This window comes from Mustela lutreola, chromosome 4 (genome assembly GCF_030435805.1).
Source record: "Mustela lutreola isolate mMusLut2 chromosome 4, mMusLut2.pri, whole genome shotgun sequence".
Taxonomy (NCBI): domain Eukaryota; kingdom Metazoa; phylum Chordata; class Mammalia; order Carnivora; family Mustelidae; genus Mustela; species Mustela lutreola.
Window position 1 is genome coordinate 170306847 of NC_081293.1, and position 22387 is coordinate 170329233.

Here is a 22387-nt window from a genome sequence, read left to right on the forward strand (position 1 = left end):
TATCCCACGCTAACCACACCCCCCCACCCCCCGCCGCCAATAGGCGCCCTTATATTGTATTGACTTTGAAAAATTTGTGGCCATGACCTGCAGGAAACTATGCCTCACATCTCAGCCCAGCACATTCATGTTTACATGTACGTCATGGAAATAAAAGCGTCATAAACTGTTTTTACTTGGATTGACAGACACTATGACATACTGACACTTTCCATTCTACTTTTAAAAACTGCTAGTTGTGACTCACTAAATTGATATAATGATCCATTAGATCTCTACCTTTATTCTGAAAGACCCTGAGCTAAATGACCTCTTTAGACCACTTGCAGTCTGCACGCAGAGTGATCCTGACAGATCGAAGCTGGACGGATCAGTCACTGTAAGCTCTCTTCATCGCGCATTTTGAATTTGGTTTGGTTTTCTCTGGTGCCTGAGTAGTCTAATGGGATCTTTAGTTTCAGAGAAGCCCTAAGATAGAATAGAATACTTGGGAATTCAAAATGGATGTCCTCTGAGCAGGCGTACCTAAGTGGGAGGAAGCACTCCTCAGAGCCACCTCCATCTAGGTGTCCTGGTCTCTGATTTGGGGAGCGTTCTTCAGTGTCTGTGAAAACAGGAGAGTAGTTATCAAATGCCACCACAGCACTAAGAATTTGAGTCCAGCTCAAAGGAGTTAGTGTGTTGAAGCCTAAGACTAGTTCCCTTGGCCTCTTTCTGCTCTCCACCCTCTGTCCCTTGCTCTAGTCCCACCCCCTATACCCCGCACCCTTCCCTGAGCAGAGGTCAGAGCTGAACACCCCCAGGATTTGCCCTGTTCAGACGAAGCCCAGGCAGAAGGCCGACACGTGTTGGAATCGAGTTCTTCCCTGTTAGATCTTCTCTGATTCACCCCTTGTGGCATAATCTTAACCACCCATTAAGATACTTGCAGATCTTTTTGAAAAGTTCAATAGTATCAGTGTATATGTGTGTGTTTCAATGTAAGTAGCCATTCTGGTCAAGAGAGGGCTTATACTAGTCTTAGACAAGTAAATAATTCTTGGTACAAAATCATACCTTTTAGGGGATATTTATGAGAGAAAAAGAGGTTTTGTTCACTGAACACCTAACTCTTAGACCTCCACTTAAACTTTTTATTTAACACTTTCTAACAGGGATGGGCGTTTCTGTGAACAGCTAGTGAAATACCAACAGGGAGAACACATATTATACCTGAACACAAATCTCCATTGCATGGATAAACTACTAAGAGCTATAGATAGAAACTACAGCAAAATTGTTTCACTAATTCAATATTTTATTGACATCAAAGCATTTTAACTTTGAGTTGTATATGTCATTTCCTTAGTAATTTTTGAAGAAACACTTCCAGAAAATATTATCAACTTTTACCAGTTGTGCTACTAGAATTAAATCGAAAAGGGAGTTAATTCTAAATTAATTTATTGAAGCATTTGCAGTTTTATATTCACTTAGGTACAAAACTTTTGTAAGAAAGATAACACTTTTATTGCATTATATAATTTCATATTTTATAGGAGTCATAATGCAAACTCATAAGCATAAATATACATAATGCAACCAATCAGCAATGTAACCATTAAAAGATTTAAAATGTAAAACTAGAATTTAACAGGCAAAATACTTAATATGGCTTTTAATGGAAAGTAACTGTTTAGAAATGATTTGTTATTGCCTCATTCTAGTCATTCAAGTGAACATAAAGTTATGATCTCTATTTAAAAGACCATGTACATTTTATAACATGTATGCAACATGGTTCCTGGACTTTGTTAAATATACATATATACATATATATACATATACAGTACACTGACAGTTCTAGTACCCCTGAATATGTGGATTAAAACTATTACAATATTTCTATTATAAAACTACTTGAAAAGTTGGCATCACCTCCTGGTATTGAAGTTCAATCCTACAGAATTGGAAAGAAAAAAGAAAAAAAAAAAACCAAAAACGTTGGTTATAAATACATTCTTTACAAAAAAAATTGAATAGTGGTCCCGCACTCATACTTTATATTACAGTGAAAACATTGCCTTCATTTAAAGGTATTTACATCTTATCCTTGTTTTCTGTGTGAAATATACAGAAGTTAAGAGTGAGACGATTGTAGGCAGGCCTATTTGTTTGGTTTTTCTACTTGTTCGTTTTTGTGGAAGTTTCAGATCTCTTCTTTTGAGTTGTTGTTGATTTCTATTTGCCTTGTATTACTGCTGCTGCTGCTTCTTTTGGTGTTCTGGGAACACTGGGTGACTTTACTTCTAGGAACAGGAAGAAAAGATTTAACTCTTGAAACACCCAACTCCATCTTTGACTGACTGTTGCTGCATTCGGTCGGTTGGTGGCTGCTGAAAGGACTGACCTCCTGGAGAGAAGAGAACAGAACAAGCCGGTCATGTCTGACCTGGCTGCCAACGGCTCGCAGCAGTTCTTTCCTCCTGCTCTGGGTCTCTGCCCCAGCACAGAGGAGTTTCTCCTGCAAAACCAAACAGCAGCCTACGGAGAGGAGAGGCTAAAGGATTAGCTTCCTCCAGACCCTCCACCTGATTTTCATTTAGGCCCTTCATGGCCTCAAGACTCCACGAATCGAATGTCGGAGTCTGTGAGCTTCCTGAAGTCCTAGCCCCGAAGACATCCCCAAACTGGATTGGCCAGAGCTGCTGTCTCTGTCAGGAGCTGCACAACACTGAAGTCTATCACCTCCGGTGAGTCACCTAACTTTTCGACACTACACAGTAAGTGCTCAAAAAATATGTGTTAGCAGTTGAACTACAAGACAGGAACCCTGCTCTGGTGGTTTCTCCTAGAGCAGAGAACATGCGTGCTCTGACAATGGGGCTTCCCTTCTAGGGCATCAAGGCTTGCCCACAGCTGCAGAGCTGCACAGGTGACATTCGTCCCCAGTCTCAGAGTGATGACACTGGGCCGGATCTCAGGCTCCCATCTTCCGCTCAAGATGTTTGCCCTCTAGAGTGTCTAAAATTCCGCCAACCAACCCACATGAAGGAAGGCCTCCTCTGTGAGCTGCTCCCCATGCCTCTCAAGCAGTTCATCCTGACTTTCTCTCCTTTAATGCAACTAAACAGTAATGTGACCATTAAATGCTTTACAATGTAAAACTAGAATTTAACAGGCAAAACAGTTAATGTGGCTTTTAAAGGAAAAGTAAGTAAGAAAGGAAAGTAACTGTGTGGACTCACTCCCCTGGCAAGTGCATTCTCCTGGGTATGTTCTTAAATCAAGAAAATGGAACTTAGCGCTGGGCCTAGTAAAACCAAGTCCCACTTATAATTTGGTCTAAAACACCAGGAAACTCAACACATACAGTATATTTAGAAGAAATGGCATATTGTAGTAAAGCCAGCTGGATGGTATACACAATTTCTGAGCAGAGGGAGGGAAATCTCGAAGTGTCAGGGCTCAGAGAGAGAAAAGCTGATACATGGCATTCTTTGCTGCTTCACCTCATCATCTGCACCATGAAGGCGAGGGGTGGGCTGGTGGCGTATCTTCATGGTCTGAGACAGGAAATGCTGACATGAAGTAAACAAGAAGCTAAACGTACTTGGGGTGTTGAGAACTGCTCTGCCTTCTTGACGACCAGGGACCATTAAGGCTGGGACTGTAAAACAGGGCCCGTGACTGAAACACAGAGGGACATTCCTGCCCTGGAGCAGCTAAGCCCAGGTGTTGAGGTGTTCTCCCTAAGGCTGAGCAGTACGAGAGCCTGGGACTATGAGACCCTGGGGTGTTCATGCTTTCTGGGCTACAACCCAAAAGTTCTATTAAACACAGAATGTTACTTATCTTTGAGCTTAATATGTACAACATTTGATAACTACTAGTTTGTACAGAAAGGTACGGCACCTAAATTAAATTTTAAAGTAATATTGTTAAATTAGAGCAATTCATTCATTTAATATTGACTCACAGCTACAAACTAGGAGGATACTATAATCCCTGCTCTCTAACTGGGGAAGTCGGGGCCAGTTTGGGAAACACTGTAGAGAAAATGGCAGTGAGGTGGATCTTTGAGGCTGGACAAAATGGAGGGCCAGATCAAAGCTGTCTTAGAGCACTGGCCGCACCTCAAAATCACCAGTGAGCTTTTAAACACCCCAAAGTGCAGGCTGCACCTCACACCAATTATATCAGAACCTCTAGAGACGGTGGGGAGCATGATCTGGTCACTGGGGTTTAAAAACAAAATCCTCAAGTGGATTTCATTATGCAAAGATGGGAACTTTTGCTTTCAGGGAGTCATTTGGTTTCCATGAGAAGAAAACATATCAGCATCTGTTGTATTCGTGATTTAAATATGGGCATTTGTTTTTAATTTAGAAGGCTAACCTGCCACCAGATTAATACACCCCACTACTTTCCCTTACTGTTGGAGCAGTAAGGAATTCTGTTGTGAGAAATGATGACTGTTGAAAGTGATTGCAACTAGCCCAGAGAGCTCTTTAAAAAGAATTACTTCCTGATAACAGAAGAAACCGGGCATCTAACCAAGAAATGCTAGCTGAGTTTATCAGGATAGAAAAGAAATAAGCCTGCCAAGTTTCAGAAGGCTGTCCAATGTGTTACTTTGCCCTCTGCTGGCAGGTTCTGAGAAAGACACCTCCTCGCCCTAGAGGAGCCCTTCCACCTGTGTTCAGTGCGCTGCGAAGCAGAGGGAACTGTCCTAATACCTACCTCAGCCCCACCCCACGATGCCTTTGTAAGAGCCCAGACAGTGTAAAAGGACATGTGTTTTTAAAGGCCTCTTTTTAAAACAATGCTGTCCTGAGTTCCCTGAGCATAGCCCACTTTCAGTACTGTATTTTGTGGACAGTACCTTCTTGGGGCAACCCGTACTGTGACAGACAAACAGGAGTACGAAACCTTGTCTCCATTAGATATTTAAACAATGCCAGTTGGTCACTACCAGTCAACATTTTTATGTAGGAAAGTCGCTTGGCCCTGTGGAGAAATAGTGGTTCGGGGTTCTTTCCACACCTCTGTGGCCTTTGCATGGACTGACTGTTCCGCAAGAACCCTAAAGAGTGGTCCTGGGGGCCCAAGAAATATGTTCAGGTGGGGCAGCTCCTGACCAAAAGGTATTCCAGCCAGAATTCACAATGGGGACTCCACATCCCCTCCTTAGGTCACTGTCCCTTACATGCTCTCCAAATTATGTGTCTGCCGTGCTTTCTAAACAGTTCCCAGTCGGGGAGACAGACATGGTGATAGTGTGAGCAAGGAAGGTGATGTTCTTCACAGACCATCATGTTATGTATTTTTCATCTGGGATCTCAGCCTTGCCAGTGCTTCCCACCTTCTTTCTTCCCCCAAAACCTACCGCTCACATGTAACTAATTGGGACTAGAAGCTCAGGAAGCAGTGGGAGAACAGGGCTGTGGTGAGCAGCTGATGAATAATTTAGTAGTCTCAGCATGCTCACTTCATCATTCTTCCCTCTGCAACCCTCCCCATCCCAGGTCTTCCTAAGCCGCCACAGGAGAGGTTGAGAACAGGATGTGAACCACACACTCCATGTGACTGGGTGAACAGACCACCTCTTACTAAATGCCTCTGTGAAATCTGCATTCTCACAAAATTACTACTGGGTAAGAAGTCATTATATTCTTCCTGTTCACCCAGGAGTACCACGCTGGGCCATCTCTTGGCACTGATTAACCAATCATAGAAGTTATCTTGAGACGTTCATGAAGCCTATTGAAATCCTGGCTCTGCCACTTGCCATTCTGACTTGTTTTTAAAGGAAAGTACCACATGGAAACCAATGCATGCTATGGCAAGTTAAGACACTGAACTTTTTGAAGGAGGACTTTTTTTTAAAAAAAGATTTTTACTTATTTGACGAGAGTACAAGCAGGGGGAGGGAGATGCAGCCTCCCCACAGAGCAGGGAGCACAAAGCAGCCCTTGATCCCAGGACCCTGGGATCAGGTCCTGAGCTGAAGGCAGATGCTTAACTGACTGAGCCCCCGCCCAGGCACCCCTAAAAGGACTTTACATTATTTAGCCTGTTAGAATTCTAAAATGCAGGAAAATTTAAAGGTTCTCAAATGAATATATTTTAAAATAGAAGAACCAAGACAGAAGTCATACATTATACTTTTGTACATCATTCTTCTAAGCTATTATCTAATAAACAGTGATCTTTCTAACCTTGATTAACTACTGAATACACTTACCTTTACTTCTCTTTTCACAGCTGTGGCTGAAATATAATTCATGATTCACACCGAAAGAAGATTTGGGAAGTCCATTCCATAGCAATCCTTTTTTGTCTCATTTTGCAGGAAAACGGGCACTTACCTTCGGTGACACTGGCATTCTTGGATTAACAGTTGCTGAAAAGGCAGGGCTGTTCCCTGGACTATCAAACCTCCTTAAATCATCCCTGGAATCAGCAATCTGGAAAAATGACCAATTATCAAGTCACAGGTACACACTCAAGGCACAACTTAAAGTCACTACAGAAAATCTCTGTTACCTTTTTCTCTGACCCTCAGGAGCTCTATGAGCACACCCTCAAGGCCTGGACTACTCACAACAGACTCCAAGGCTTTAAGTGAAACTATAAGAAAATGCGTAAGAAATTATCTCTAAATCAAAAGATGACCAGACGAGCCCTATAGAAAAAAAAAGAAACTGTCCTGGCAAAATTGTAAGAGTCTAATCATTACCTTGTTTTTCCACTGTGTAAATATTTTAGCTCATTTCTGGCAAGGTTATACTAGGCTGTCAATTTACCTGTGTCCCAGAGATTAGGATGCAAGCGTTTCCGTGGAACCTCTACATTGTAACTGCCTTCTTATCCTTCCTATCAAGTAAAAGGCATTGGTGAAGGATGTCTGGTTCAATTTGCTACAGCTGACAGAGTGCCAAAGCAAGTTGAAATCGATGCTGCTGACACCACCTTTGAGATTCTGGGTCACTGATTCCTCTATTTGGATCTCAATTTTCATAGATTAGAGACTATATGTATTACACAGGCCAAATTTTCTTGCAAGGAAGGCTGTGGCTGTTTCTCTGTCTATAACATGAGTGCTGTGATGACCTCTTATGGATAGGTGACTCTTATACCCACAGTAGAGAAAACAAAAGGAAGAAAAGCCTAGGGAAGGTGTAATTTGAGCTAATGCAATCAACATGCGATTTTAATTTCCGGTCTTTCAGAGGAGTTACAGAACACAGGCTGTACTTCACAACTTCTTTATTATATAAAAGATATTTTGGAAAAAGGGGCTTTCCTAAGCAAGGCAAGGAGGGTTTGATTAGCCATAGTAGTCAATCAGGAATTTCTTTCTGGGTGGAAATGTGTGTTAGGCTCTGGCTCTAGGGTATCTTTCCTGGTCGGGGAGCCAAACTGTGTCTTAACCCCTCTGGGCTGCTTACCTTGCTTATGTCAGATTCAGATTTGCTGGAGCACATACTCTGCAGTTCCTGGACAAGGTCTGCTTCATCATCTGAACCCAGAGAGAGTCTCTGTTCCAAATTCAATGTCAATGATAGATCGTTCTCTAAAGACCTAATACAAAGTTCAGAAAAGAGTTTTTAAATATCCTATAAAAGAATCTGTCATTTGATGGCAAAATTCACTCACAGGATTTCGGGATCTCCTGCTCAAAATTTTATTCATGGAGAAATCTACTTGGTTTAGAATATTCCAGTCTCCTTTCCTTCCCTCTCTCCAAGTCTAAATGAAACTAAGACATGAAACACTGGGTAAGTAAGGGGCAGTGTGATATCCCAGAACAAACTTGGCTCTACCACTTACTAGCAACATGGCCATGGTCACATTTTCTTTCTTTTTCTTTGCTTCCCATAACACTTCAGTTTCTGGGTAATCAATATGATAGAATTACTGGGGAAATTACATAAGCCGCCCTCTAGAATGGCTTCAGCCGTTCGCCTGGCCGAAAGAAACGTGTGTTATGGTTTCCTTTATCCACCTTCTCTCTCTTTACACTTCTCCCTTCTGCAATTCTGTGAACTTGGTTCTAAAGGGTACCTGTCCACTTTATGGGTTACAGGACACACACTTTATTGGGTTACAACGGAGAGCTATTTATACAGTGCCCAAACATCTCCGTTCTATGATTAACCAGATTATCCTCTGCATCTCAAAATTTGTAAGCTGAAATAATTCCCTAGGAGAAACATAATAAAATGATCACTTTAAACACTCAGCACCTAAAACCATGTTTCATTTTAAAATATTGGTCATCTAAAACCTGTTTATAAAAGTTCACAAATGGAGGATTTTATCGTATCTTTATGGCAAATCATTAATGATCAAGTTTGATTAAAAAAATGAAGCCCTTTTTGTTTTCTCTACTGTGGGTATAAAAGTCACCTATCCATAAGAGGACATCATAGCACTGGTGTTATAAGGAAGGTTGTGGCTGTTTCTCTGTCTATAAGAAAATTTGGCCCGTGTAATACATATAGTCATAGTCTCTAAGCTGTGAAAATTGAGATCCAAATACAGGAATCAGTGACCCAAAATCCCAAAGGTGGTGTCAACAGCATTTAGTATTTCTAACCTTTTCAACAAACTAAAAGGAAAAAAAGTTTTATGTTAAGTTATATTAAGCTTAAAGAATTTTTTTTTTAGATTTGATATGAAGGGGAGAATAAGCTATCCCCAAATGTGTCACTTTGGCCTGTGGGTTATTTTGATCTGAAGTCAATCAAGATCCAGATGACTCAAGGAAAACTTACCTCTCCCTTAAGTACCGAAGAGGATTTAGAATTTATAAAGAGCTACTTCCAGAGCTAAGTTTTTTATCTGAAATACCCACCTGTCTGGCAGGCCAAGCATCTGCTCTTCCTCTCCTGTGGATCAGCCCCTCTGCCTTGAAGCCCCAAGCCTCTATACCATTCCTTAGCTCGGGATGGGAACATAAACCTCAACTGCGTGACTGGCCCTTGAGTCTCTTACCTTTGGTACTCCCAGACCCAGGAACTCAAACTCATTTTTCTCCTGGCACTTTGTCTTATATGTCAGTTTGATTATTAGACCAAAGAACCTACAAGGGAAACTTTTCCCACCATTACACATTCATTCATTAGATTTCAGTTTAACACCAGCATTTGAAAGAACTTTTTAAAAAAAAACAAACATATTAACAGCATTATAGATAAAGCAAACAATACAGGTTTTATTTGTAGAAGTTAAAGGGAAACTTACTTTTGTTTTGACAGAGAAGCATTTCTGTTATAATTCAGCTGAGATATAGCTTTAACTTTAATACCTGTTTAAAGAAAAAATGTCATCATTTTCAATAGAATCAATCATTGTCCCTGTGCATCTTGAACTCTGCATTTAAAAGAAACAGACTTTGGACTCTGTTTGATACTGTTTTGGGACTGAATCCATCTCTTGGGGACTTTCTCCTCAGGGCAGTGGCACTGGATAGAGCTCCCTGCACAGGGATTGCTTTTATAAGTAAATGGTCCCTCTTCTAAAATTATATGAATGCTGCTAGCACAAATTATCTCTAAAGAATGGTTTTGAACAGTTGATTTTAATATATCTTCAGGAAGAGATCATCAGAGACCATCTCTATACTGATTTCTTTGCCCATATTTTTGTTGTCAGAAAGGGTGGCTCACAGATTTCCCTAATGACCGGACAGGTGCCCGGGCTTGGTCCCTGTCTCCTGAAGCCCATGACTTGCCATCATCATAGCCTTTCTGTTTTGGGTCAGGAGAAAAAGAGGCTTTGTCTTCATTGAACTTTATGATAACCCATAGTTACCAGTGTAGAATGCAAAGTGGTTTCTATTTTGATAAATAATGGCTTCAAACCAGTATCAACCCAAACTGTGTAATATCAAATGTAATTATTGGGATTAAAAACTTAACATTATAAAAAATTAAATATCCTAGTTACATACAATTTTATCTTTTGAATGTGGTTTCTTATTTCTAAGAATTTATTTGATATATCAAATAGTTCTAAAATATGAAATTATAAATGATTTTATATTTATATTCAGTAATTTAACTTTTTACTATTTTACATAAGTTTTCTGAGTTGGACTTGATGTTATTGTAAATTCATATTCACTTTATTGCTTTTGTCAACTCTACTGTATACACTGACAATGCATATTGTTTAGATAATTATTTGGCTCAAGCCAGAGGCTGGTCTTAAACCCTACAGATAATTGTAATAAACTCAGAAATGATAGTGAAGAGCCTGGTTGGGCTCTGGTTGGGTATCCCATATCTGAGTGCTTATATGGGATTACAGGGGCATGGATGGAGGAAAACAGCATCAAACTTGCAAGAAGCAAAAACATGGATTGTGGATCCCCATGGTGCCAGGAGAGGTGATAGGGACAGAGAGCCAACAGTTTCTGAACCTCAGTCTTGCTACCTGGAAATGGAGACGCTAATCCTTATCTGAGAGCTCTTTTGCACTACACAGAGGAATAAACAAGTAAGTGGAAGGTACAATCCTTACTGCAGATGTCACTCTGGGAGTCTCTAGGCCATAGGAGGGGGCTGACATGTAATGACTCTACTCCCTGGATCCAACACTCTAACTCTGGGAAGTCAGGACAAGCTCTTAGAATCAAAATATGTCCTATTATACTTTTTTAAGGTGACTGCTATGTTTTTATAAGTAAGCTCTCATTCAGTGACTTTCCATTCAATCATTAAAAAAAAAAAATCACAGTTCACACGCATGGGGTAATTCAAAACTGCATGTGTTAATATTAAGCTTGCATTTTATGGATTTTTAAGTATGAAGACGTCTGCATGAATGAACAAAAGCAAGTTTTCATGTTTTAAGATTTTTAGCATATTCTCTTTTAGAAACTCTACTTCTATAAAGTGGGCATGAAATTATACATAACAGGGTATGTTGGGGATGAGAGGGCCTCCTGAAGACCCAAAATTACATCTAGGAGAAATAAATGTACAATGCGTATGAGCTTGGAACATCTTTTCATCCTTATTTAAATATGGATTTCCTGTAGGGAAGACAATTTACCCTATTAACAAAGCCAAAAAGAATAGGTCTAACATCAGAGATAAACATTTTTTATCTTGTTGAAAACTTGATAGTTGAAAAGTTGAAAACTTTTTCTCAGAGAGGATGTTTCATTATACTGAATCAGTTTAAAAGTCTAGGAGAATGTAAATCCTAAGAGGGCAGGGATTTTTGTGTTTGCTGTCTTTACAGGAGAAAGAAATGTGTAAAACGGATTCACTCTTGAAGGCCTTACACTGGGATCAGACATCTCTCTATATATATACTTTAAAAAATTGAAGGCTGGCTCAGAGAGGACCCAGAAAAGGAGAAAACAATGCCGAAGTACAACTGTTGTATTACATCGATTTGATGGTGGATGCCACAAACCAACGATTATTTCCCAGGTACGGGGCTCCCAGATATTTTTGGAAATGTACCTACTACCCTATTCATTCCATGAAAATATGCATTGAAAAACTCAACTTTGTGGAATGCATAGTGAGAAAAGTATAAGCACACCTTCCCTCCGAAAGCAGAGGGCGAGTGCCCACGTTCGTCCTGGCAGAACAGCCGCCTCACTTACCTTCCTCGCTCGGGCCCGGCTTACTCCAGGACGGTGGAGAGAAGCGGCCAGACTTCTTGCGAGGACTGGTGCTCACTTTTCTCCAGGCCCCACTCTCTCCTTTCTTTCTGCTACAGCTGTTGTAGCTTGAGACTATAGATAAAGGGAAAGCTCCTCCTTTGAAATCAGCTACGTGCTGGTCCAGATCTGAAACAATACAAATCGTGTTTTGCCAAAAAGAAGGCCGTGATCATGTGGTTTCACAGTCAAGTAAAACAGAACAATTGCAATTCTCCAGGAAAGACTCTTCAAAATCATGGCTGTGCTTACTATCCTAGCAGGGATGTTGTGACTCAGCCAACTGTACTTGGAGATCTGGAATTATTGAGCCAATAATTTAAAAAGCAAGTTCTCCTATGATCTCATTTATATGTGGAATTTAAGAAACAAAACAGGATCATAGGGGAAAAGCTGAAACCAGAGAGGGAGACAAACCATAGGAGACTCTTAATCATAGGAAAAAAACCTGAGGGTTGCTGGAGGGGAGGTGGGGGATGGGGTAACTGGTGATGGGCAGTAAGAAGGGCACGTGATGTAGTGAGCACTGGGTGTAATACAAGACTGATGGATCCATGACCTCTGCATCTGAAAATAACAATACATTATATGTTACCTGAATTTAAATAAAAGAATTTTTAGGAGGAAAGGCAAATAAAAAAATTTTTTAAAGTTCTGGGACAATGGTGTCAAATGTACATTAAGATCGAGGTAATTTCTTTACTTACGAAGAGAGAAAGAAGAGCTCTCTTGAAACGAATTCAAACAAGTATTATGTACGAGTGACTTTCCTTCCCTCCCCTCCCAGCACCAGCCCACGTACCTGCTCTCTGAAGGGGACAGCCATGCAGCACCGCCTTATTGAGCAAGATGCTGAGAGCCGCTTTAACCACAGCCTGCTGCCCTTGGCTCGGGCGGCTTCTGGCGGCTGTCAGCCCCAGGCCCGGCTGTCTTCTCACAGAGGCTCTTGACAATACTGCTTCTTGAACTCTGGGTGCGATGACAGCATTCCACAGCTTAGCCATCCACCTTGCAAGAGAAGGGCGGTTGGCAGTGAGGCCCAGTCACACCACAAAGGACTGGTTTGAAGAACGTGGAAAAAACACAAGTGTTTCTACAGATACACTAACTTTCCTAGGTAGATTCGAAATAAGTGCAATTGGGGTGCCTGGGTGGCAAAGTTAGACAGCTGCCTTGGGCTCAGATCTCAGGGTCTTGAGATTGAGCACCGCTTCGGGCTCCCTGCTCAGAGGAGAGTCTGCTTCTCCCTCTCCAGTTCCCCCGGCTTGCATTCTCTTTTTAATAAATGACGTCTTTCAAATAAAAAAGTGCAATTATCCAGTATCAAAGATGTTTGACTTTGCCTCAAAAATATGATGTTTTAGGGGCACCTGGGTGGCTCAGTGGGTTAAAGCCTCTGCCTTCAGCTCCGGTCATGAACCCAGGGTCCTGGGATCAAGCCCTGCATCAGGCTCTCAGCTCAGCAGGGAGCCTGCTTACCCTCCCCGCCCCCTGCCTCTCTGCCTCATTGTGATCTATGTCTGTCAAATAAATAAAATCTTGAAAAAAAAAAATACGATGTTTTACAAAGAAGAGTGTTTACGTGTCTTTCCTTTTACCTTCTAAGATCACGGAGAGCAGGAATCAATGCTTAAGTATATGTTGAATGAATGCATAAATAAAATACATGGAAGGGAAAGTAAATTTATAGGCAGAGGTCTAGAAAAAAGATCTCCTGGAAACTGATGTATACATAGCTTAAACTTATTTGCCCTATGTCCTTACTAAGATGCATATATTTTAGTATTTCTGAAATTGGTGTAGATCTTGTACTCTGTGGCAAATGAAATCTGTCTACCCCAAGGCAAAGGCTTAGTGTCTGCCTGTGGGTGTGCTTAGCTCTGCAGAGCAGGGATGGGGTCACCAGCTGTCTCCCCAGATGGACTCTTTGTAGTAACAGCTGTAGCAGTGGGACTTTACCCAAGTTTGGGGCATCCAACAGCAATTAAAATTCCTTTGTTGCAACTTTAAAAAAACACTAGTTTCAAGGCTGTAGAAGCTAAACCACATCTCCTGCTATAACGAAATTTTCAAAGCTATTACATACTGGCATAAGCCTTTCAAGACTGTTAAAACTCTTACCCAGGTATCAAGCGTCTGTGTATTGTAAGCTTCTCTTCTGTCTAATGATATGTAATTCAAGAGGAAAAAGGAACTATAAGAGGGGAATATAGACAAAAATCAGGCATCAGACCTGCACAGGTACTCCTAAAGGTACTAAGAGGTAAAGATGGTATACGCTTTTGTTTAAAAAAAAAAAACAGTGCTTCCTGAACATGGCTGCTGGGAGACAATATGCATGTGTGCATATTGAGTGTTCACTTCGGTTCTCAACTCTCTTTTCAAGGATGTTAGTTAGTATAGCAAACAGCCTTGGAAGAGAGAGACAGTGTCTCCTCCTGGAGCAGAAGGCAGATTTGTTTCCTTACTAGCATAATGAAAGTGATCTTTCCTGCCACGGCAAATGGTGGGTAGATCTGCTAGCACCCCCTTTAGGAGCCTGGGGGATTCTTAAGCTCCTGAGTTCAGCAGCTGGAATGCAAAGCCAGCATCCATCACCCCCCAACCCAGGGCCTGAGATGCTAGGAGAACCACTGTACATGTGACACACAGGCCGGGGCTGCGCCTGAGTGAGGGAGACCTTGGCCTCCAACCCAGCCTCTGCATCTGCAGCAGCCTACCTTGTCAGCTTGCAAGTAGGGTACACGTCTCAGAGCAGAGTCTCTATAGTTGCTGGCAATGACTGAGCTCCAGACAGGAAAGGCCCAAATTAGATCCTAAGAATCCTGAGACTCTGGATGTGAAAAAGCCTTAAATTCAATCATAATACTGATGAAAAAAAGAGATGATCACATGAATAAATGTATTCCTGATCTTTATCAAGAAAATGCTGTGTTATCTTAATATTGTAATTCTTCCTTTTCTCCCAATTAGCTGTTATGAAATTGACCATTTGTTACAATAGAGAAGATAATTTGTGTGCCCTGCTTTCCAAAACGGACTTTTGCCCAGGATGCCAGAAAGTACAGAATCAATGCTAACAGTTAATCACAGAACTTACTAAGGTGGATTGTGACACATTTTTTTCCTCTTGATTTTCTATTTCATTAACTTTATTGCTAATACGTCTATTCCCATAAGCTGTTATAAAGGAAAACATGGCGACTATTTAAGTCTCATTAATAAGGAAGGGTTTTCTTTTCTTTTCTTTCTTTCTTTTTTTTTTTTTTTGAAAGAGTGAGCAGAGGGGAGGGGCAGAGGGAGAGAGAGAATCTTAAGCAGGCTCCATGCCCAGTGCACAGGGCCCGAGCTCATGAACTGAGCTGAAATCAAGAGTCAGATGCTTAACCAACAGAGACACCCAGGCACCCCAACGAGGAAGCTTTTTAATTCATCAACAGAATGTAAGCTTTTGTGTTTTGTCATAGGGTCCTCGATGACTTTCCCATGTAAACTTTCCCAGGAGAACACCGCACTGCATGTTGAACAGGACTTGAAACTTCTGTAACAGATGGAAACCGCTATTTACTAGTCCTCAGAAAGAAGTCTCCTCTGGACCTACTTAGCAACAGATGAGTCACGGTCCTCCTCTGACAGGAAGCACAGAGCTCCTCACTCTCGCACATCCCGAAATGGCCACAGTGCTGCTTTAAATAGGTAAATGAGAAATGCCACTTACTTCACTGTCGCTTGGGCATGTCCTGGCACTACAGGACAAGACAGGAAATACTCTGGCCCGAGAAGTGCTTCAGGTGTGCCCAGGCGGGCCAGGCAGGAGTTGAGCTGCCGCCAGACAGCCAGAGCCCAGTCGACGGTCTTGCACACAGGATCACAGGGTGAGGGCACCTGACCTCTGAACTGCAGAGACAGAGAGTCTCAGTGTGGGGCTTGGCTTAGAACAGTGCTTTTCATTTTGTTTTTAACAGGTCAAAAATGAAAAACAGAAACATTTAAAACTACAAAACAAAACCCTAGCTGCATCTGAGCCACCTAAGGTAGCTGAAGGAGGGACAGCTAATACATAGAATTATGTGTGTTCCTTGGGATACAGACCTGTGGCTTGTCACAGGAGATGAAAGTGTTCAGACACAAAAGCGCAGTAAGAAGACTAAGAAAATTTACACAAATTCTTAAATACCAGTTCTGCTAGACATTATTATTCACATGCATACAGAGCACTTCACAGGGCCTTGTTACATAGGAGGCGCTAAAAAAAGATTCTGACTTCATGAAACAAGGAATGACCTTAAATATTTCAATATTTGGTTAAGTGACAAGATAGTCCATTCTAGATCTGTGGCTTGTTCACCTTGTATTAATTTAAATTTCCCTAGAAGGAAAGTCTCAGTTAAAATGCGAATAACTTCATCAAAATGTACAGAGCTCTGCTGGCATAACGAGATTCGTTTTCAAATTTTTAAACATGCCAATTTTAAATGTAAGTATGTAATATACCTAGTCTCATGGTAGCAGTTCTTTTCAGAATTATGTTCTACAAAATCAAGTCCCTTTTTTGTAGTATAGAGGGCTCACAAAAGGACAAAGATTTCTTTAGTGTTAAGAGAAATATTCTTCAATTATTTAGAAATCAGATATAGCAGTTAATTCAGTATTTTACCAGAAAGGGATTCCTATAAATCTTGGTTTTACCAAGTAATTATGATATTAAGACTGGGGGTAGTTTATGAATATGGGTATATCCTACTTGAAGGGATATAATTTAGCCAACTCAAAATGAAAGTGTGGTTCAGCGATCCCAGCAGCAATGTTGAAACAGTATTACTGTGTTACATGAGGTTTTGGGCACTCTTATAATTTCTCTTCTCTTCAAAAGAGGAACAATTGTTTTTCTCTGATATTCCTCCAGCAAGAATGAGATCATGTGCTACAATTAATGACAGCTGACTATTTATTTATTAATACAATTACAATGATTATTAAATACTAGTATGATGCCTGGTATTGTCCTGAAAGGCCTCTGATATGCCTTTCAGGACCTGGAAGAAGAAATTGTGATCAAGGGCCAGCATATGTCTGAGTGCCCCCCAAAGATTTGGTTCTGTTCTGCAGTCACAAGATTTCTGAGGTTTTGCAGGAGTCATTCATTCCCACCGCACATGTACCCAAGGAATCTGTTTTACTAACCTACTACTAGTGACTCTTGGTAAGCAAAAGGCATTATCCTTCCCCTCTGTCTATTCTTCACAGCACACCCCACATTCCCATTCTCAAACAGTGGAGAAAAGAGCACAGCTTAAAGCGTGGAACTTTCTTTTCAAAATAAGTAAAATAAATCCTTCATAAACTATGTGTACCAGTGAGTTGGATGTGGGAGAGGTGCATTCACCTGAAATAGTGTCAATCTACAGAACAAAACTGGGACTTTTCAGAGGATAACATGCAAATTCATGAGGCCTTCCACATTTTTCCCTTAGGTAAACTATGGGCTTTGGGTGATTACGATTTATCGATGTAGGTTCATCCATGGTGGAAAAAAAAAATGTATCATTCTGGTAAGTCCTGCAGATTATGCGTGTAGGGAAGCAGGGGGTATATGGGAAATCTGGGTACCTTCCTCTCATTTTTAATGTAACCTAAAACTGCTCTTTAAGAAAATTAAGTTTTTAAGAAAAAAAAAACTAGTATCCTTTGTGATTATTTATGTGGGGTTTTTTTTTGTTTTGTTTTTTTTTGGCAAAGAGACTTAAATATTAATGATAATACTAACGGAGGCATCAGTAATTTGCAAAGCTATCCACCTATGACTGTCATTACATACATTTTTCCTACTGGTGAACATGACAGGATGGCCTAGCTTTGGTCAAAAGCATACATTTATGACCAGCCAATGGACTTTAACAGAGCTCGGGGTAGATGATTTCTCTGATTAGGAATTTCAGATACTAATTCACATCACTACTGGAAAGCATAGTTTACTGAAATACCAAAACCATTCCCACTCCCTATTCCTCTCCACTCTCCTCCCGTGATCCCGCACCCAAAACTGCACGCACATCCACATACCCTAACACAATGGACACAGAATTTTGTTCAAGGACTTGGGGGAGCGCTTCCATCTTGGGAATGTAAGTCTAGCTACAATCTGGGGCAATGGGGTGGGTAGAGAACCAGTTCTGATTAATGAAACAGGCAAGGAAATTCTGTCTCTGAGAGTTTCAGAAAAAGATACTTTCTTCCCGGATAAGGACACTGAGAAGGCCAAAGCTCTCTTTCCCTGTAGTGGCGTCCGTGTTCCCACTTTTGAAAATGCTTGGGTGCAGGTGTCGTGTCTCAAGTCCTGCTGACAACCTGCAACCTTGAGAGGAGCTCAGAACACTCCCCCAGACCCAGGAGCTGACATCATGGTGCTGAACAGATGTCAGCAACACCTCCCACTAGACAGGGATTATGGAAGGAAAACATGCCTTTTTGTCAAGTAGGTAACACAGTGGGTGTTGCGTTGTTTACAGCTCAAACTATTGTGATAGAAGATCCTGTCTCTTCCAAATGTGGCCAGTGGTGCTGGATTACGGGACAAAGTCTTACTAACTCAAGCTCTAATGTTTCCAGTCAGTCCTGATGCTCAGATCCTGACTCAACTTCAGAATATTAAATAGCAATGTACTAGGTTTAGTCAGCACCAATTTTGTTATTTGGGAGGATACAGAATATTTTATTCCAAAATAATCAGGAGTCATATTCACTCTTGAAAATGTGTCAAAAGCTAAAGAATTTTAATTTTTCATGTGACTTTTTTATATTTACTCTAGCACAGAATAACAGTCACACATCAAAACTAGCTTGAGTGGATGGATAACATTTTGAAGGCCCCAAGGAAGCAGTAACTATTCTTAAAACAAGTGATCAGTTTTCTTAGATACCCTTCTACAGCATTTGGGACTTGGAGAGATTCCTTGAGAACAGTTAGTAACAGCAGTAAAACCTATTTGTTTTCCTTTTTTTTTTTTTTAAATACTTAACATAGTCCAGGAACTGTGTCAAGTTTTATATGCGTTATCTTACTTAACTCTGGGATATCTGAAACTTGCTCTTGCTGAGGCCACATGGTCAGTAAGTGGTAGAACTCCAGCCCGCACCCCTGACACTAACACCCCCTCTCCTGGCAAGAAGCTGCAGCTGCAGTTCGTTACCTTGTTCATGACTTTCCTTCGTAAGAACCTCGGCAGCAGGCCCTGCATGGGCTCGCCGTCCCACCGCAGCTGAACCCAGCGGAAATGCTGCTGCACCAGCAAGTCAGAGCCCTGGAGACAGGCCTTGGCAATGGTTCCCATCAGAAAGCAGTTCTCGTGAAAGTAGTAACACTCAGATGTTCCATTTCCTAAAACAAACCAAATGGCCCAACCTCAGCAAGCCATACGATGAGACAGACAAAGTCAAATGAGCCTAAGGAAGAACATGAAGTACAACTCAGACTCTGGGCAACAGAATGCTGAGAATCCCACAGAGCCTTCCTTTTGGGCAAGCTCTTGCCACTCCCTTTACCTTTTTGCAAAATCCAGGGGCTTTCGGTGCTGCGATTTTCCAGAGGGGCCAGAAAGTCCCCCAGTAACTCAGACAATGAACATTTTTCCAAATTCTCTAAGACGATGATGACTTTCTTATTCATGGGAGACTGTTTCACGGGGATCAGACAAGCTGTGGTCAGAAACAAAATTTATATATACAATGGAATACTATACAGCCATCAAAAGAAATGAAATCTTGCCATTGAGACAACGTGGATGGAACTAGAGGGTATTATGCTAAGCAAAGTAAGTCAATCAGAGAAAGAAAATTATATGATCTCCCTGAAATGAAGAATTTGAGAGGCAACATGAGGGGTTTGGGGGGTGGATAAGGAAAAAAATGAAATAAGATGGGATTGGGAGGGAGAAAAACCACAAGAGACCCTCAGTCTCACAAAACAGAAGGTTGCTTGGTGGGCGGGGTAGGGTTAGGGTGGTGGGGTTATGGACACTGGGAAGGAAGGGTATGTGCTATGGTGAGTGCTGTGAAGTGTGTAAACCTGGCGATTCACAGACCTGTACCCTGGGGCTAATAATACATTATATGTTAATTTTAAAAAGTTAAAACAAAGCAAACAAAACAAAATTTAGTGATTAAAGCTTTCACAAAACCTGCTATGAGCTGGTTAAAAATCCAAGTCTGAAGATAGAAAGTGTTAGCGAAGATGTGACATAATCAGAATGCTCTTTAACTGCTGATGAAGTAGGAGGACTCTGGAGAAGAGTCTGGCATCGGTTAATACAGTTCCAAGTGTACACATACGATGATCCACTACTGGTTTCACGACAGATCCCAATTAGGATCAACCCCGATTCCCGCTGACAGCAGAACAGATACACAGGAGTGTATTCATAGATTGGAGAGGACAGTGAACAAACGCCCACAATCCTCAACATGGACGGTCACAAACAATTCAGTAAGAAGCAAGTCGCAAAAGTACACACATAATATGATTTCAACACATAGAGTTCAAACACGGGCAATACTGAATATAAAATTTAGGGATTCACAAGGGAGTAAAAGTAGTAAAGGGATTTAAAGGTAGTAAAATGATATAGAAAAGCAAAGAAATGGTTATCACAAAAGATGGACCAATGGTTTAGCTCTAGAAGGGTTTGTGAAGAGGGCACATGGCCACATTCTGGAAGTTGGGAATAATCTGTTTCTTGGCCTGGTTTGGTACTTACGTGGTTACTTTATTTAAAATTATTCACTGATCTATAAATATGGGTAGTATGTATTTTATGAATATATATTTCAAAATACAAAAGGTCAGAAACCCGTAAGTGACACTGAAATTACACCTACATGTAATATTCATAAATTACGAAGCTAGGACCTCAGAGAGAGAAGCAGATCCATCCTTTCATTTTACAGACCTCAGAGAGGTTAAAGAGGTTTGACTTGGGTTTCATGACGGTTGTGAGGAAGGACTAGGACTTTGGTTTTTTTTTTTTTTTTTCAAAGACTTATTTGTTTGAGAGAGTGGGTGTGCACATGCTCATGTGAGAGGGGGTGGGGGAGGGAGAATCATCTGGCAGACTCCATGGTGAGTGCGGAGCCCAGTGCAGGTGTCCACTTCACGACCCTGAGATCATGACCTGAGCTAAAATCAGGAGTTGGATGCTCAAATGATTGAGCCAGCCAGGCACCCCAGGACTTCTGAACCTTGCCTTAGTGATCCTCCTTATGAAAGGGGCATTAAATTGCCTACCGACCCAACACGAAAGATAGAAAATAAATGGAAGGTTGTGATTATATATAGGAATCAAGTAAGTCCATAGATGGAATGTACTTGAAACAGTGCTTAGCACCTACTGAGCACTCCAATGTTAACGCTATAGTTAAAGCATATTACTACTTCCCACATACCAGTGGATTATAACATTTTTAATTTTTAAGATTCTAAGGTGCCTCAGTCTTAGCCAAATTAACCTTGAGAAAAAGAGATCAATTTAAAATACATAAGCAGGTCAAGATGGCGGAGAAGTAGCAAGCTGAGACTGCTTCAGCTAGCCGGAGATCAGCTAGATAGCTTATCTAAAGATTGCAAACACCTGAAAATCCATCGGCAGATCGAAGAGAAGAAGAACAGCAATTCTGGAAACAGAAAAACAACCACTTTCTGAAAGGTAGGACCGGCGGAGAAGTGAATCCAAAGCGACGGGAAGATAGACCCCGGGGGGAGGGGCCGGCTCCCGGCAAGCGGCGGAGCAACCGCGCACAAAATCAGGACTTTTAAAAGTCTGTTCCGCTGAGGGACATCGCTCCAGAGGCTAAACCGGGGCGAAGCCCACGCGGGGTCAGCGTGGCCTCAGGTCCCGCAGGGTCACAGAAGGATCGGGGGTGTCTGAGTGTCGCAGAGCTTGTGGGTATTGGAACGGGAAAGCCGGCTACAGAGACAGAGCCGACAGTAAGCTCGCAGCTCCGTGTTACCTTGAACCGGTCGCAGGCTCGGTGAGCTCGGAGCGCGGCCGGAGGTCAGGCAGACGGGAGTAACTGGGCGCTGTTCTCTGAGGGCGCACTGAGGAGTGGGGCCCTGGGCTCTCGGCTCCTCCGGGCCGGAGACCAGGAGGCCGCCATTTGTATTCCCGTCCTCTGGAACTCTACGGAAAGCGCTCAGGGAACAAAAGCTCCTGAAAGCAAACCCGAGCGGATTACTCACCCCGGCCCCGGGTAAGGGCGGTGTAATTCCGCCTGGGGCAAAGACACTTGAGAATCACTACAACAGGCCCCTCCCCCAGAAGATCAACAAGAAATCCAGCCGAGACCAAGTTCACCTACCAAGGAGTGCGGTTTCAATACCAAGGAGAGCAGCAGAATTCCAGAGGAGGAGAAAGCCAAGCACGGAACTCATGGCTTTTTTCCTGTGATTTTTTTTAGTCTTGCAGTTAATTTAATTTTTTCTTTTTCATTTTTTTTTTTTTCTCGCCTTCGGGTAAAATTTTTTTTTAACTGTTACCTTTTTCTTTTTTAACGATTTTTTACTAGTTTATCTAATATATATATATATATTTTTTTACATTTTTCTTAGGTGTTTTCTTTCTTTAAAAATATTCTTTTCCTTTCTTTTTTTTCTTTTTCTTTTTTCTTTCTTCCTTTTTGAACCTCTTTTTATCCCCTTTCTCCCCACTCACGATTTTGGATCTCTTC

At 41.5% G+C, this 22387-nt stretch overlaps 1 protein-coding gene and 1 long non-coding RNA gene across 4 annotated transcripts in view; one reads left to right on the forward strand and one right to left on the reverse strand.

The window, feature by feature from the left end:
- Positions 1-1295: 1295 nt before the first annotated feature.
- The window catches only part of CTTNBP2 (cortactin binding protein 2), a 162035-nt gene continuing 140943 nt past the window's right edge, over positions 1296-22387 (reverse strand). For 2 of the 3 annotated variants that reach the window (XM_059171670.1, XM_059171672.1), the window contains 9 exons: positions 19211-19363; positions 18859-19046; positions 15387-15565; positions 12471-12676; positions 11612-11797; positions 9232-9295; positions 7434-7566; positions 6351-6449; positions 1296-2392 (listed from right to left, as the gene is read on the reverse strand). In XM_059171670.1, coding sequence (XP_059027653.1) covers positions 2189-2392; positions 6351-6449; positions 7434-7566; positions 9232-9295; positions 11612-11797; positions 12471-12676; positions 15387-15565; positions 18859-19046; positions 19211-19363 — 1412 coding nt within the window. In that variant the 3' untranslated portion in view covers positions 1296-2188. The remainder of the gene's footprint in view (positions 2393-6350; positions 6450-7433; positions 7567-9231; positions 9296-11611; positions 11798-12470; positions 12677-15386; positions 15566-18858; positions 19047-19210; positions 19364-22387) is intronic. The other variant, XM_059171671.1, reaches the window with a different exon arrangement.
- On the forward strand, positions 10128-12592 carry LOC131829666 (uncharacterized). The gene is made up of 3 exons (XR_009352948.1): positions 10128-10488; positions 11239-11432; positions 12456-12592. It is a non-coding gene; the product is annotated as an uncharacterized LOC131829666 (long non-coding RNA).